This window comes from Ciona robusta, chromosome 6 (genome assembly GCF_009617815.1).
Source record: "Ciona robusta chromosome 6, ASM961781v2".
In the NCBI taxonomy this organism is placed as follows: domain Eukaryota; kingdom Metazoa; phylum Chordata; class Ascidiacea; order Phlebobranchia; family Cionidae; genus Ciona; species Ciona robusta.
In genome coordinates this window covers 4,160,196-4,176,923 of record NC_143240.1, presented here as the reverse complement: position 1 = coordinate 4,176,923, position 16,728 = coordinate 4,160,196, and the positions used below count along the sequence as shown (strand labels likewise).

The following is a 16,728-nucleotide window of genomic DNA, read 5'->3' as shown; positions in this document are numbered from 1 at the left end:
AAAGAATGGACCTGGATACTCCCTTTCTGCATTTTCTTGGGGAAAAGGCCCAAAAACCAAGAAAATTTAAAGGGGTAACACAAATTTACTGACGCAAGGGTTTACGGATGTTTGCGGAAAACAACGCGAATGTGATAACCACTCATATTGTTAATAAATATTTGCATATATGTAATATATAGTCAAGAGCAGTAGTGTACATGCGTTATATAGTTATGGATGGTAGTTACGGGCAGCGGTAAACAACATTATACGAATTACGAAGTTTTAGAACGATACGTGCTTATTCATTAGGGATGTGCTCTCTTATAACTTAATTCAAGAGAGCACGGCTATAATGATTGGGCACGTATCGTCCTAAAACTCTGTATTTTTTAATCGTGTTTATTTCTTTAAAAACATTAACTATGCTTATTACTGGCTCAAAAGTGTTACTTACGAATGGTGTTATATATAAATTATATAATTACGAATGATCGTATACTATACATATGCGTTATACAGTTACATATAGTGGTATCTAAACTTATGCTTTTTATAATACGTGCTTATTTGTTATGGCTCGGCTCTCTTACAATTCTAATCTTTACTTCCACCAAACCAATCTCCTTCACAAGACGGCATCATGCACTTATATAGAATGTCTCTATTCTAGTACAAAGCTTATATATGTTAGCTCAACTGACTGTACATATATCATTACTTGAATGAATGTAACTTACTTTATCCTCGCGTGGCCGGAAAACGACAGTCGTTATAACACGGGTGTGCACCTCGCGCCAGCTTACGAGTTACCATCACATTACAAAGGTACTGGTATAGTGCCTTCATGGCCAGGGAAATTTAAACCTCCAAAGTGGCTTCAGTAATGAGTTGTCCATATTGACAGCCATACATAAACAATTACCCACAAAGTTACATACATGGTAACTCATAAGTAAGCGGGCACGAGGTGTATGTAACAGAACACCCGTGTTATAACGACTGTCGTTGTCCGTCATGCGAGGATAAATAAGTTAAATACGTAGTCACTTGTAAGCGGGCACGAGGTGTAGGAAACAGAACAACCGTCTTATAACAACTGTCACTTCCCTGCCAAGCAAGGATAAATAGGCTTGGATCATTCGGTTTACTTTGACACCAGCAAACTTTTCAATATATTTTTGTTGGTAGTATATTTATTATAATAAATATATATGCGGCTTTGGTTGATGCCAAAGAAAATAAACTCTTACATGATTAAAAGAAATACAAAAATATCTTAATGGAGAACTTGAGGCAAAGAAATATTAAAAGCACCCTTATTAGTAACGCTCTGATGGGCAACAAATGGGCACGAATGAAGTCAAGACTATGTTTAGGGTTTGGTGCTTATGTACCTTAATGCGCATATACTGTAAATAAGAAGAAATAATTATATTTTGTTTGTTTTTTACACCGAGGCGAGCTACGCTGTAGTGTAAACGCCGCTTAAAAGAACAAACAAACAAACATATCTACACTGACCTGCGCTGAACAATGCTGGGTGTAGATGTTTTTTTGTTTGTTTTTTTACATCGAGGCGAGCTACACTTTAGCGTAAACGCTGCCTAACGCTGGGTGTAACAGTTTTTTAAGATTTTTGCCAAAACAAAAATGTTTATAATATAAAAAAAACGAGAATAAAGGAATATCTGACTTATCATAATATCTACTATGATGTCATGATGGGCCAGGGTTTGAAGTATTATTGACCACTTGGAGTGCTAGAGAGGGTTGTTGTGACGCAACAACTGTTGGCATGGTAACCCCAGATGATGCAAACTGAAGCCCGATCCCAGAATTGAGCGGCCAAAGCTAGAATATAAGATGTTTAGGAATGTGCTTGTATATTCTATATGGGTGAGGTCCTACAGCGTGGCACACCATGGGACTTTGGATTTAGGCCAGAGTTGGCCCATTACCCCAATATTGTATATGCACATTCTATTCTATATGGGTAAGTGAGATTACCCCAAGTGAATGGGGTAATGAGCCAACCCTGGCTTAAATCACCCATGTAATAACCCGACAGTGAGCATGAGTTGTACAGCACCAAAAGACAGATAATTTAAATACTTATAAATTATAGAAACTATAAAAGTAAGAGCTTTTTTGGCAATTGTTGGTTTTGGTGTTCTTAAAAGAACTGTTTGTTGAAAACTTAACTGTTAAAAAAACATGATCATGGTTTACAGCTAATAGTGTAAGAACACATACCCTGTAATGACTTATATAACAGATGGCAGCATGTCTTATATAACAGCATATAGTAGGGTGGGGGAAAACGTGAAACCTTTAGCACATTATACCCAAATATCCTGATCGTGTTTTAAACAATTAATAACGGTGTATGTAACTCTGGAAGGTGCGATTTTATATTTTTTTGAATGCTTTTTGTTTACTGTTAAATAGAACGATAAAATAGAAAGAAAGGTGTCCCGTCTTTCCCCACCCTACTATATATAAAAACTATTGTTTACAATATTCAAATAACCTTAAAATTTAAACGAACCTGGTTTAAGCTGGCAAGGTTTTGTTGGTTAGTGAGTCCACCCATATGCATTGCTTGTACACCCTGTGTGGTGGGGTAATGTGGCATGGGGTAACCTAGTACCGTGTTGCCCCCATTGGCGAGCATGAAGTTACTGGGAACAACGAACTGTGACGGGGCTGAAGGTCTGGGTGATGGGGTTATTACTCGCATATTAGGAGTGTCACCTTGTGGGGTTTTTGATTTCTTTTCAACCGGAGCGTCAGTGGAGTCAGACGACATTGTTGAATCGCTACGTGTCCGATTCGGCGTCGCTGTGCGCTTAGGTGCAACTCGGACCAATCCCGGGTCCGCGGGCTGTACTTGGAAGGTTTGCATTGGTAGCAGGTCAGGGAAACCCCCCGAGTTTGTCGATTTAGGGGTCGTAAACTGTAACCCGGCAGTTGGTAAGCCCCCAGGGTACATAACGTACGCTACGGGTATCATGTAAGGTATCGCACCGGGTGGCGCTAGCAACCCTGGGTGCTTAGCAACCGTGCCTTCGTTGGTTGTAATGGGGATTGGAGCTGATTGGACGATATTTAAATCGTGGGTTGTAATTGGACAGGAGTTTAATGACTGTTTTGGGACTACCACGCTCGATTGTGATGCGTGTGTATGGATTTGAAACGCTGGCACCGGATTGGTCGATATCGGTTTCATCTTTGCATTAGTTTCAGTTGGTTTCGAAGATTGCAGCATATGCTTCACTGCTTGGGTGCTAGGGAGCGCTAGAGAGTAATTTTAAAGTTAACCACAAATAAAATAGTTTTTGCAAAATGTTGACCCTATTTTAAGAATTCCTAAATACATTTTTACTTCTGTTTTAACCTGTGTCTGTGTGTTATAAGTAGCACTGTTTTACTTTTTAGCATTGCATAATCCTAAACTAAGTTATTACATCGAAAAATTAAGTTATTCATATGCTAGTTAACTTTTTACAAATTTTTCTTAAGTTTTACTAATATTGTTCCTATTAGTTGAAATCGTTTTTTGTCAGCTTGACTAAGGAAATTAGTATTTGGCCAAAAATATACTAAAAAATTAATGACCAAGAACATTAGTTGAAAGTAAACTGACCTGGCACGAGATGGAAATCGTTTTTTGATGTTTTCATCTCAACAGCATTGGCTTTTTGATTCGTAGCAGCTTGTTGTGGTTTAACTACGATAGTGTTTGGTATCGTGGGTTTGCTGGCTTTCTGTAAAGTTGTGTAACAAACCTGGAGGATGGAAGTAAATGGGATATAATTCGAAAGATTTGGCAACTCTGGCTTGGGTAACCGGCCAACTGTGACTAAAATGCAAAAAAGTTTGGGCCAGAGTTGATTTAAGTTGACTAAATATAAAAGAGCAAACTCAACCTCGACATTGAACCGTCTGTTTTACACCTCAAGCCTCAATATCCCATGGATTGATGGTTATGTTTTTTACATAAAGTCATGGATATACATATAGAACCATGCACCTCACGCTTATTCAAACCAAATTATGTAACTTTATTGGTAAAATGTACGCGGCGACTATTTACCGTAATCCTTTCACAATATATATCGGTATTACTGATACCCCAACCCAAAGCATCACTTAACTACCTTGTCCAGTACCAGTACCTAGCATGGAACCTAATTTGAAGTGATACCAGTATCTTTCAGTTATAATACAAGTTATACAACCTAATTCGAAACCAGTATCTTATAGTTATAATACAAACAGAAGAAACCCAAGCAGCATTACAACCACACCTGTGTAACTTGGTGACCATGGGCGGAGTTTGGCGTCGTTGTCGCCGAGCTCTTTGGCGCTATTAAGTGGGGGGATGGTTTCGACTTCGGACTTGGTATCGTGTTCATTGAAACTGGGGGGGTTGTGGTTTATTTATAACTAAATACATACTTAATAAAACTGCAAAACATGATTGAATCTCAAAATGTACATCCCAGAGCAACATAACCAAATAATACAATGTGATAAAATTACATTCTTCTATTTTAACTTGGATTAATTTTTTGGTGTAATATAGGATGGGAATTCAAAGAAATATAAAACCGTATCCTAACGACTCTTATATAGACTGATGTTAATTGTTTAAAACACGATCAGGAATTTCGGTTGTTATGTGCTAACGCTAAAGGTGTCTAATCTTACCCCACCCCGACCCCACTATATAACAACAACAACATAATAAAACCTAATGATCCTAAACTTACTCGCATGGTGTTTCTTATCCCACAAAGCAAAAGTCGTCTTTGGTTTATTATGAGCCTTAGCTTGTGTAACATTAGTTGGTTCATACTGATGCACAGTAAGCTTCTTGCCTTCTTCCTTTTTGGTTCGGTATTCTCTCCATTCTTTCCCCCCACGATCGGTGATAAGATGTTTTCTCCAGTGTTGGAATTGACCACGATTTGTGTCTAAGGGATCTCTGTCTTCGTCATTATCTGACGTTGTGCCTGAAACTCTCTCAGTCCTTTGGTCCAAAAAACCTGCTGATGCTCCAACGTAGAGTGATGTCATTTTTGGACCATCGTCACGCTTCACTGGTTTTGAGGGTGATGTATTGTTCTCCATTGTGATGTAATGTCTTTTTTTCATCGGGACGTTCGATTGGTTGATAGTCACGGGGTTATTTGGGGTCATTTGTGGGTTAGAAGGTGGGGGGACGTACTTAACTTTAACTTGGTACCCTGAGAATGTAGGTAAGGGACCACTGGGACCAGGATGGTTGCCAAACTGTATTGGTTTCGTACTTTGGACGGTTGAGTTTACTGTAGATTGGAAACTCTTTGGTTGTGTGGTTGGGGGGTTGTTTAAAACTCTATACACTGGGTTAGGAGCTTGGGGTGGGTGGGTAACGGACTCCTTGCTTACCCTCCGTGCCACCATTTTAGGGGTCGAGTAAGTGGTGTTTAAGGAGGTACCCACATTCAAAGGGGGGCTACCACTTCCGCCACAGGTAAAACGGGGGAAGAATGAAAGAGTATTGGAAGGGGGAGAGGGGGTGGCAGATCTACCCGATGGTTGTCCGTATATCTTGCGGTGGTTGCGGTTAAAATTCCCGCGATGTTGCTGCACTTGTGGGGTTGCAACACTTGGCGTGGCTGACATCACCACTTTGTCAGTGTTAGTGATAAACAGGCGGTCGTTTATCGCGGCATTATGCGGCTTGGTTGGTTCACTGATCGTCACTTTGCTGACTTCGTTACGCTGCTTAACCATCGAATAAGTGGCTTGTAAGGTTTCTATGTTGGCGGCAGTGAGGGCCGAGTTATTGTTCTTCGATTCAGGGACTTCATGGGCGATGACGAGCGAAGCACGTTGCTCTTCTGCTTCTAGAACGTTTGTTTGTTACGTAATAGTTGAAATTGTGATGTCATAGGCATATATGTATTTATACGTGTTCTTGTGAATGAACATTGCTCTAACCCAGTGGTCACTAACGTGTTGTAGCACCCTGAGTGTCAGGGTAATGGACCAACTCTAAATCCCAGACCTTATGCCATAACCCACTAAAAAATGGTAAAAAGCTCACCCCACAACGGTAAAAACGTCATATAGAATAGAATGTACATATACAATGTTGGGATAATGGGCCAACTCTGGCAAGAGTCACCTACCCATACAGAATAGAATATTACTACAAACCTGATGCGGTTGATGTTGATTTCTGATCATCATCCAAAATACTTGAATGAACAGAAGAAGTTGAGATTGTCCTTTCTCTCTCATCTGTTTAATGTGAGAGAAGTGTGAGAAAAAGGGAGGAAGCCTTATGCTCACTGTTAAGTTATAACATGGGTGTCTCCTCAAACATCAGACACACATGGTGTAATTAAATACCTCATGCTCGCTGCCAAGTTATAACATGGGTGTCTTCTTATACACCAGACACACATGGTGTATTCATGCACCTCATGCTCACTGTTAAGTTATAACATGGGTGTCTTCTTATACACCAGACACACATGGTGTATTTAAATACCTCATGCTCGCTGCCAAGTTATAACATGGGTGTCATCTTATACACCAGACACACATGGTGTATTCATACACCTCATGCTTACTGTTGAGTTATAGCATGAGTGTCTTCTTAAACACCAGACACACATGGTGTATTCATACACCTCATGCTCACTGTCGAGTTATAACATGGGTATCTTCTTATACACCAGACACACATGGTGAATGCATACACCTCACGCTCACTGTCGAGTTATAACATGGGTATCTTCTTATACACCAGACACACATGGTGAATGCATACACCTCACGCTCACTGTCGAGTTATAACATGGGTGTCTTCTTATACACCAGACACACATGGTGTATTCATACACCTCATGCTCACTGTTGAGATATAACATGGGTATCTTCTTGTACACCAGACACACATGGTGTATTTAAATACCTCATGCTCGCTGCCAAGTTATAACATGGGTGTCATCTTATACACCAGACACACATGGTGTATTCATACACCTCATGCTTACTGTCAAGTTATAACATGAGTGTCTTCTTAAACACCAGACACACATGGTGAATTCATACACCTCATGCTTACTGTTGAGTTATAACATGAGTGTATTCTTAAACAGCAGACACACATGGTGTATTCATACACCTCATGCTCACTGTCAAACACGCAGCCCACCAACAACAATAGCTTCCTCCAGATACTTGTCAACGGCTTCCCTCCCTCTATGTTGGGATAATTCATCCATTAAAACATTAAGTTGTTTTTGCTTCAACTCAATCTCGCGTTTCAACTTTTCTTTCAGCGTCAAATTGTCCCGACATTTCTTTACGATGATCTGTGGGTAAAAATACATTGGTTACTTCAGCAATACTTATATAAATAGTGGGTGATAGTTTGCCATGTACAGTATATGTTTAAATGACGCCCAAACAGAAATATAGTTGGTTTGATACTAATATCTTTAGCGCACCTGCCTGTAACCCAGCGGTAATGGGTTCAGGGCTCGACGCTGCTACCATTGTGGGTGTATGTGATTTGGGCAAGACACTTAACGGCAATTGCTCCAACCTAGTGGTCACTAATGGGTTGTCCAAACTATCAGCCATACTGTCATGAATGGTTGGTGGTTACCAATTATTTATAAGAAGCAAGGACTAAGAAATTTGTACTTCAGTTGGACATATGTTACTGTTTATATATTTCTGTAAATATTCTTTGTTTACTATTAAATGGGACAATAAAATAAAATGTAGATAAAATTACATTGGTTGCAATACTTATTACTATTATTTTATAAATCAATATTAATAGAAAAAATGTTTGTAGAAATTTAGGGGCAGTTTGTCAAATGGGACAGTAAAATATAATGAACATGTACCATCTTACCCCAGTCTAATATATGTTTAAACATAATTGTCTTGCCTATGAAACAAAACTTCCTATCTTTTAAATTAAAAGTTTTAGACTGGTATTATTAGTTTAAGGAGCTTTTTCATCTATGTTTGGTGGCAGAATGTAAACATGAACCATCTTACCCCAACCTACAATTAGTTAAAATACTCCTAATATTAATAATATTCCAAATTTTTCCCATAATTTAACCCTTCTAAGTTTTAGACCTGTATTAGTTTACTTTACTTGCATTTTATTGGTTTATGGCGTTGCTATAAGAGTCAACTTGTTTTTCCTTATAGAGAAGCCAGCCATGCTTTGGATTATAAATCAAATGAACTCAAGTAACCTTTTGGACACAACATGTTTACAACTAAGTAAGAGGTTACTTGAGGTCATACTTCAACATAAACAACAACACAGGGTGTACAAATGTCCACTAATTTCCAATTACATTTACTACTGAATGTTATGTCAACTTTACCACTAAGTGTGTATGTTTGTTTGTAGTAAATAACTTCAACCCAGTAATATCTTGTGTGTATTTTAGAATATGATCTGCCGTGTAGTAGGTTGGGGTAAGATGACCATTTTGAATTTTTTTTTATCGTCCCATTTAGTAGCAAACAAAGAATATTTAAAGAATTAAATAACCGTGGCCTTACAATTCTAAAAGAGTGTTGTTAATTGTTAAAAACAAGATTAGGAAATATGGAATATTATGTGTTAACACTATCAATCTTATCCCAACCTAAAACAAAATCACAACTTCTCCTAATGTGGGTAGTAAACTTATTAACAATATTTCATATTAACAAAATAATATGTATCAAAAAAAATATAAAATATCATTTTTTACAATTTTTTTCCTCAAACTGATCCAAAGAATACAAGTGTGCCACGATATTTAATAGTTTCAAGTGTCATTCACAATATCAATGCATTATCTGTATTTCTAATGTAAACACTAACAGGGTGGAGATATCGCGTGTATGCAGAACCAGTAGAACAGGTTCACCAAAACGAGAGAAGGTAAGAAAAAAGGGGATAAATAAAAGAGAATAAGAGAGAAGTTTTTCTGTTAAAACAAGAGAAGCTAAACAAAAAGAAAAAAAAGCGCGGATGAATATTTGGGTGGAACACGCGTTTGTTCCGCTAAACTACGTCATAACAAAGCGAGAAAGGTCGCGGTGCAACAATCGGCTTTGTGACGTAATATTAGAAGGGTCACGTGGTGTAGCGAGGAATGGCGGACACGCGAAGCGACACAGGATTATTATTGCGCGTTTATAAGGTTTGTGACGTAATAATGTATGAATGAATGTCACTTGTTTATCTTCGCGTGGCGGGCAACGGTAGTAGCGACAATTTAAATGCCCGCACTTAGAATGTTTATTTTAAACGCATTTCACAACATATACTCATATACCTTTTTATATAACATACCTAACCCGCTTTACAAATAATAAAAGACCGAATATTTAATTAAATGATTAATTAGTCGCAAAACTTCCTGTCCTTCACCGCTGTCTGTCTGCTATGTGACGTCACACACGTGCGTGAGTGCCAAATTATGACGTCATAGAAGAGTCGCGCGATTAAGGCTTAGTGACACAGTTCAATGAGTTTAGGTGACATAACAAAGACCTATGTGACGTCACATTTAACTATGATGTCATAATAATAATAAGTTCTATTTTACTTTAATTGTTTTAATTATTATGAATCGGAAATTAAACAATGTTTAAAATATTCCCCTTTGTTTGAAAACAATGGCTTAAAAATAACAGAACACAGGAACAATGAATCATATCGTTATCCGGAATTTATTATTATGACATCATAACCAATATTATTAAATAAGAAATACTCCCACCGAATATTTATTAAATAGTTTCTGGATAAGAAGATATTGTGGTATCTTGGTATTTAGAAGTCATTTCTGTATAACATTAAAATAACTTTAAAAGATTGAGAAGACTTGGTGAAACATCTGCTATAGTATAATGAGTCTATACTTGATAATTGTAACCTTGATATTCATAATTAAGATTTTGTATAACATACACCAAAACTGTTGGCAACATCAGTGCTTGTAGAAGACTGAGTAGACTTGGTGAAACATCTGCTATATTATAATGAATCTATACTTGATAATTATAGTCTTTTGGGCCCCTTTGGTATAAAAACGTTTTTTCACTAGTCACTCTTCATTCTATTTGAATAAGAGACTGACAATGCCATTTAAACGGAATATATTTCTCTATTACTACTAGTAGTTGGACTTGATTTTTGTTGGTTACGTTTTCGTAGCACCAGATCATTACTGTATTTTACTATACAAGAATCTACAACTATATGAACACCAGATCAGGGTCAGATTCGCAGAATTTATTACAAGTCACTAGTTACTGTACGTTCTTTAAATAATGTGAACTTCTCTATCATTTTTAAAGAAATAAATACAAGCTATGTTTTGTTAACCCATGTTAAGCCAGTACCTTAATATGTCGATTTGCAGCTTTGAGAATTGTCAGGTTGGAAGACCTTCTTATCCCAAGTCCTGGTAAATGGGATTTTAACGCTTCAAAACATTCTTTCAGGTGAGCTCGTCTGTTGTGGGAAGGGTTAATTGAATGTGGTTGTAATATATATTTTGTTAAATCAGTAAAACAATGTTTAGTTTGTAAATGTTAAAAATATTTTATATGGGTAAGGTTTGAAGCTTGGGGCCGGAGATTCAGGCCAGAGTTGCCCATTACCCCCCACCGTAAAATCCTTCAAAATCTTTTTATACAGTTATATATACTTTATTAATGGAAACTACAAGGTAAGCCTGCCTAGTGCAATTATGTTTTTCATCTTACCTTATCTTTTCAAGTTGATTGTGGGTCAAAGTCACTTTTTGCCTGAAATGAAATACAACAGGATTATATAGGATTATATAAGGAAAATTTCTTAAAAGAACATTTGGCTTCTGATGCTGTGTCGTGCCATGGCGTAGTAGTTAGTGTGATTGTGTCTAGCACACAGGATATAGGTTCAAGGCTCAATGCTGCTACCATCGTGGCAGTTGTGGTCATATGTGCCTTGGCAAAAAAAGGCAATCCGGTCACTAATAGGTTGTCCAGTCATACAAAATTAAAACCAAGTAAACCAAAATAAAAGAGAGTAAAAAAAACCCCAATTACTTGAACTGTAATGCACAATACACTTTCTCATCTTCAGTTGTTTTCACCAGTGATGGCAGCAAAGAGTTGAGTGGTATAGCCCCCTCTGGTGGCTTGTCGTTGGTGGACCGAATAACAGCGTGACCTGAAAATAAATATTTAATGTTGTGTACTATATATTACATAGACCTTGAGCAAGACACAACGACAGTTGCTCCAACCCAGTGGTCACTAATGGCTTGTTTAAATTGTCAACCATACATAAACAAACACCCACAAAGTTGCATAAGTGGTAACCAATTAAAATTTATTCATTATCATGCCTAAAGAAAGGAAATACAATTTATGCAAGACCCAAATCAAGCGAGCTGCTTTATATATTATTTTTATAAACCTGGGAAGTTGTTGTTATGCTTGGATGCAATCCACTGCAGGTCCGGTTGGTTTTGAACAACATAAGATATATTATTTCTATGGCTGGTATCAGAGTTGGAGTTCGATGGGTTCGTTGGTTTGGGAGGAGATGGAGCCACTGGTGATAAAAAATACTGGTGTTTATTGGTTATAAATTGTATGTATATGCCCAACATTGTATATGTACATTCTATTCTATATGGGTGAGGTCCTACAGTGAGGTATGCCATGGGACCTGGGATTTAGGACAGAGTTGGTCCATTACCCCAACATTGTATATGCACATTCTATTCTATATGGGTGAGGTCTTACAGTGAGACATGCCATGAGACCTGGGGTTTAGGTCAGAGTTGGCCCATTACCCCAACATTGTATATGCACATTCTATTCTATATGGGCAAGGTCCTACAGTGAGGCACGCTATGGGACCTGGGATTTAGGACAGAGTTGGTCCATTACCCCAACATTGTATATGCACATTCTATTCTATATGGGTGAGGTTCTACAGTGAGGCTCGCCATGGGACCTGGGGTTTAGGACAGAGTTGGTCCATTACCCCAACATTGTATATGTACATTCTATTCTATATGGGCGAGGTCTTACAGTGAGGCATGCCATGGGACCTGGGATTTAGGACAGAGTTGGTCCATTACCCCAACATTGTATATGCACATTCTATTCTATATGGTTGAGGTCCTACAGTGAGACACGCCATGGGACCTGGGGTTTAGAGTTGCCCCATAACCCAACACCCAGGGTAAAGGCTTTAATGGTAATTCAATATAGTTATATATAATAAATGACAAGCATTCATATTTACCTGTAGAGCTGGGTTGTATATTATTTCTATGTTGGTACAAGTTTGACGGTTGTGATGTCATCGTTTTACGATTCGGATCAAAATAAGAAGCAAGGTTGAGGGGCTGCATGGGTAAAGGAGGTTGGTTAGTTTTGGTAATTAAATGTTAACGAATACAACTTATTTATCCTCTGGCGGGGCAGCAATAGTTGTTATAACACAGGTGTTTTGTTTTATACACCTCGTGGCTGCTTTATAAACAAATTAAGGATAGGTGAAGCTTATTTATCTTCGCATAGCGGGGCAATGACAGTCGTTATAACACGGGTGTTCTGTTTCATACACCTCGTGCCCGCTTATGAGTTACCATGTAACTTTGTGGGTTGTAGACAGTTCATTAGGGACCTCATTGTCGCAGCATTTACTGTTTAAAATCTCTTTGTACAGTTAAGAGTGTTTTAACTAAATAAAGAATTAACTAAAACTCGTATATTACCAGTGTTTGGGAGAACAATGGGTTGCTTGATGATGTCATAGAAGGAGGCTGTGATGTCACAGAGTTGATTGAACCATAACAATTACTTGTAGCAGGAGACTTCTTTTCATCTAGAAGTAATTTTTTTTAAATGAATGAATGTAACTTATTTATCCTCGCATGGCGGGGCAACGACAGTCGTTATAACACGGATGTTCTGTTTCATACACCTCTTGCCCGCTTACAAGTTAACACATATGTGACTTTCGATTTTTTGTATGACTAGCAATTTGGACAACCTATTACTGATCACAAAATTGCTATGTATATTATATATATATATACTATATATATTTTTTTATTTATAGACAGTTGCTATAACACCAGTGTTCATACACTCTGTGCTATCTTACAAATTACCAAGTTTGTAACTTTGTGAATGATTGCTATTTTGATTCAATAAATTGACCTTGATTAAAGTTGATATATTTTGCCGTAAGTTTAAGTCAGATTTGTTGGTTTATTGTTTCAACACCATTAGTAGTATGAGTCATAACGTCCATTGTTAATGAACACACCCCTTTGTGAGGTGTATAGAAACCACAAACGAGGTACATAGCGCACGTAATATGGCCTCGGGATATATTGTGTTCATTAGGTTAAACTTATGCTTACTTTACACAATTTGCAAAACAAAGTTTAGGAAATTATAAAATATGATTAATTGCAATTAAAAGATTATATAATTAAAATAAATTTTAATTAAAAATAAACTTTTTATAAGAAACAGTGGAATAACTTCTGTCTTTTTGACGCTAATTTCTTTCTATTTGTTGTTTTAATTAATAATAATATTTGGAATTCTTAGTTATGAATAAAAAACATTTACAAAAAAGTTGTATTATATGTATAAATAAATTCATACATATATGTACATATGTACCTACTAAACAAAATGATTTATTACGTGATGTAGCGCACAAAGATATAGGTTTTGTGTCGCAGACCAAAACAGTCATAATTTAAAGTACAAGGTGCCGTGTTCTTGTGAAATTTAAACATCATTGTTATTTTAATGTGGCCAAGTCAGAAGGAGGAATTTTACGCGAAATTTCCCATTTTGAGCGAATGAACTCTAGCGTAAATCGACCTCTGCATTCTTGAGTGTTTACTTCTCGTGCGCACACACACTACAAACGCGTTCACACGCGCGCGCGAATCGCGTGGTTGACGTAAATAAAAGAGAGAGAGGGAGACGCCACTTCGCGTCGCACGTGTCGGGGCACGGACTCTTGAACCACGTGATTACAAAGTACGCACGTGACTCCCATCTGCGTGGTGTGATTGGATGAAACTAGAGCACGGGCGGGGTTACTAAAGGTCATAACATAGAAGCAGCCGGAACGATGCGATACGCGTCTAACATTATCGTGTATTAAAACAGACACTACTATACCAGAGAGTATAATATGAATGGCGCTCCATATAAACACGGCCAGTGTATTTACGATTACACCACAAGCGTTGTTGCGTAATATTAAACACATATTGTTTCAATGTAAACATTACAAAACTGTTGTTTTTTTCAAAAATCACAAAAAGGTAATTTTTTTACATGATTTATTGGCCCACTTATTCATGCTGTATGTATTAAAAGAAGGTGTGACGTTTTGGAACAGACTTTACAAGTTTACCACAATGTGTGTACCAGTTATAGCAGTAATAAAATTAACAATGTCAGTTTTATAAACCTCATGCTCCCTGAGTTATAACATGGGTGTCTTCTTATACTCCAGGCACACATGGTGTATTCATACACCACATGTTCACTGTCAAGTTATAACATTGGTATCTTCTTAAACACCAGACACACATGGTGTATTCATACACCTCATGCTCATTGTCAAGTTATAATATGTGTGTCGTAAGAAGAATTGATTAACGAGCCTAGATATGTTGCAACATTTATTTAAATAATGTCTCCTGTGTAGGGCGAACCACTAAGCTTGAATACTCACCTGTGATCACCCAACATTGACTTTTGTTTACACAATTAACAAAATATGCAAATGATGGTTAGAAAATTCCGTGATAAAGTTACCACTTTTAAATTGAGGAGAAGATATCTTTAGAAAGGAAAGTTCAAAGGTACAATAATTACAATGTTCATATATTCTGTTCTGTGAGGCACGCCATGGTACCTGAGATTCCGATAGCGTAGATTTAAAAATATTCAAACTAAAAAGGCAGAATATAGCGACAATTGTTTTTTTCTAAAGTTGGGCATTAACCTGACGCACAGAAGACAAAACCATAAAATCAATACAAGTAGAAAAATAACAATCTGAGAGTAAAATATAATAATCATTTTGTTAAGTTAATTTTTGGAAGCAAGCAACACCGACAGTATTTTAGGTTTCACACAATTTTGCCAAACAAATACCTAAAAATTATTTTTGTCACAAAAAGCAAAAGTATATTAATTTAATAAGCCACATCTTGCATAAGGTGTTTAATAGCCTTAAAAGCAGTATTTCGATAAATAATTTTAAAAAGTAACTTATATATATATTTAATTTTAAAAACATTAATTTTTACCTTTGAAGCTCGCAACATTAGTTTGAGAAAATGCATTTTCAGGTTCGTTAACTTTTACTTTTTCATCACGTTTTTCGGTGCCCGAATTTGCGTTTTTCGTTTCCAGATACTCCACAGCTTCTAGAAGAGTTTGCAAACTCATCTCCAAGTTGGTGAGATCACCTTAGTCCAATCTCATGCAAGTTATAACTATGGGAGTTCACCAACAAACTAAAAACAAAACACTTTTAAGAGCAAATAATCTTAAACTTATAGTCTAGTGAAGAATCCTGTCTCTAACTCTGCTAACAACTAACTCCTACAACCACCAAAACCTAAATACCAAACTTCCAGAAGGTTTACTGGGGTAATCTGTAAAGCACCAGAGGATAAAATCGTATTTTAAGAGTCTAAAAACGCCAACAACTTATACTACATATTTATTTGTGTATTTGAAAAACATGAAATACATGAAAAAGTCCTTTAAATGCAAATATATAGGCCGATAAGATAAACGCTATACCTCAATAAACTAACATGCTCAAGTTAAAAATTGATAAAAAAATATCGAAAAAACGGCCGCCAAAAACACGTACAGTTATTTAATACGCTATTTATATTATTTCAGATAAATTTAAATGCCTTTGGACGCTAAATACCGTATTTTTTACTGCTAAATTGAAGCCAACGCGTTAATGCTGTACTTGGAATCTCACGTTTAAAACCTACACGTAACTTTCAGTCTACTACGATTTCAAGAGTCCTATTTCTAAACAATATAGACGCCCTTCCAAATTCGAGAGAGGGTGAGAAAAAGGGGCTTCTCTCGGATGCACGTGACATGGAACGTGTTCCTGTTTATTAAAGTTAAATGCCACGTGATAGGAAACTATTCAAGCGGAACCAGACGCCTTTTCGTGTACCGCAGCACGTACCGTGATAAGGCACATTTACGTTTATGCTTTTAAAGAGATAACTGGACAATTGCGTGCAAGTTTGCCCGATACACATTGTGACTACATAGACCCCATGCACACTGTCTAGTCACGAGTAACTAATTGTGTTTAATTTACACGGCTAATCATTTAATTTGGAAAAAGTTTTCCGCCTAAAATTTTAAACCCTTTTACAATTAACATTTTATCTCTTCAAATACAGTAACAACGATTAAACGATTTAAAACAACGAAGAGAAGGGAATCAACAGCAAAACATTAGTCGTTAAAACGCGCTAGGAGTAAAACTGCTTGAGAAAAAGTGTCAAATTAAAGCGTGTCGGCTAAACTTACTTTTTCGCACACTAACCTCTGCTGTAACTAAGATAGAATCCGACATTACTTATAAATGACTATATTACAGTTCAAAGAGTCAACGCA

At 37.0% G+C, this 16,728-nt stretch overlaps 1 protein-coding gene across 1 annotated transcript; it reads right to left on the bottom strand.

The window, feature by feature from the left end:
* Positions 1 to 1,158: 1,158 nt before the first annotated feature.
* LOC149735133 (uncharacterized) lies at positions 1,159 to 15,635 on the bottom strand. Its single transcript, XM_089880044.1, has 14 exons — positions 15,375 to 15,635; positions 12,798 to 12,907; positions 12,323 to 12,425; positions 11,483 to 11,620; positions 11,110 to 11,233; positions 10,786 to 10,827; positions 10,420 to 10,531; positions 7,202 to 7,361; positions 6,196 to 6,279; positions 4,761 to 5,882; positions 4,296 to 4,408; positions 3,632 to 3,773; positions 2,534 to 3,282; positions 1,159 to 1,836 (listed from the first exon to the last, which is right to left on the bottom strand). Exons 1-14 carry the CDS (start codon positions 15,514 to 15,516, stop codon positions 1,702 to 1,704), a joined length of 3,276 nt encoding a protein of 1,091 aa, XP_089736170.1. The 5' UTR covers positions 15,517 to 15,635; the 3' UTR covers positions 1,159 to 1,701.
* Between the last annotated feature and the right edge of the window lie 1,093 nt (positions 15,636 to 16,728).

Bases quoted from the DNA above. Each gene is read 5' to 3' on its own strand.
- LOC149735133 (XM_089880044.1), bottom strand. From the start codon at position 15,516: ATGAGTTTGCAAACTCTTCTAGAAGCTGTGGAGTATCTGGAAACGAAA. The intron at 10,532-10,785 runs GTAAGATGAAAA...TTCCCACAACAG, and splicing joins AATCAACTTGAAAAGATAAG to ACGAGCTCACCTGAAAGAAT. The intron at 4,409-4,760 runs GTAAGTTTAGGA...CAACCCCCCCAG, and splicing joins GGATAAGAAACACCATGCGA to TTTCAATGAACACGATACCA.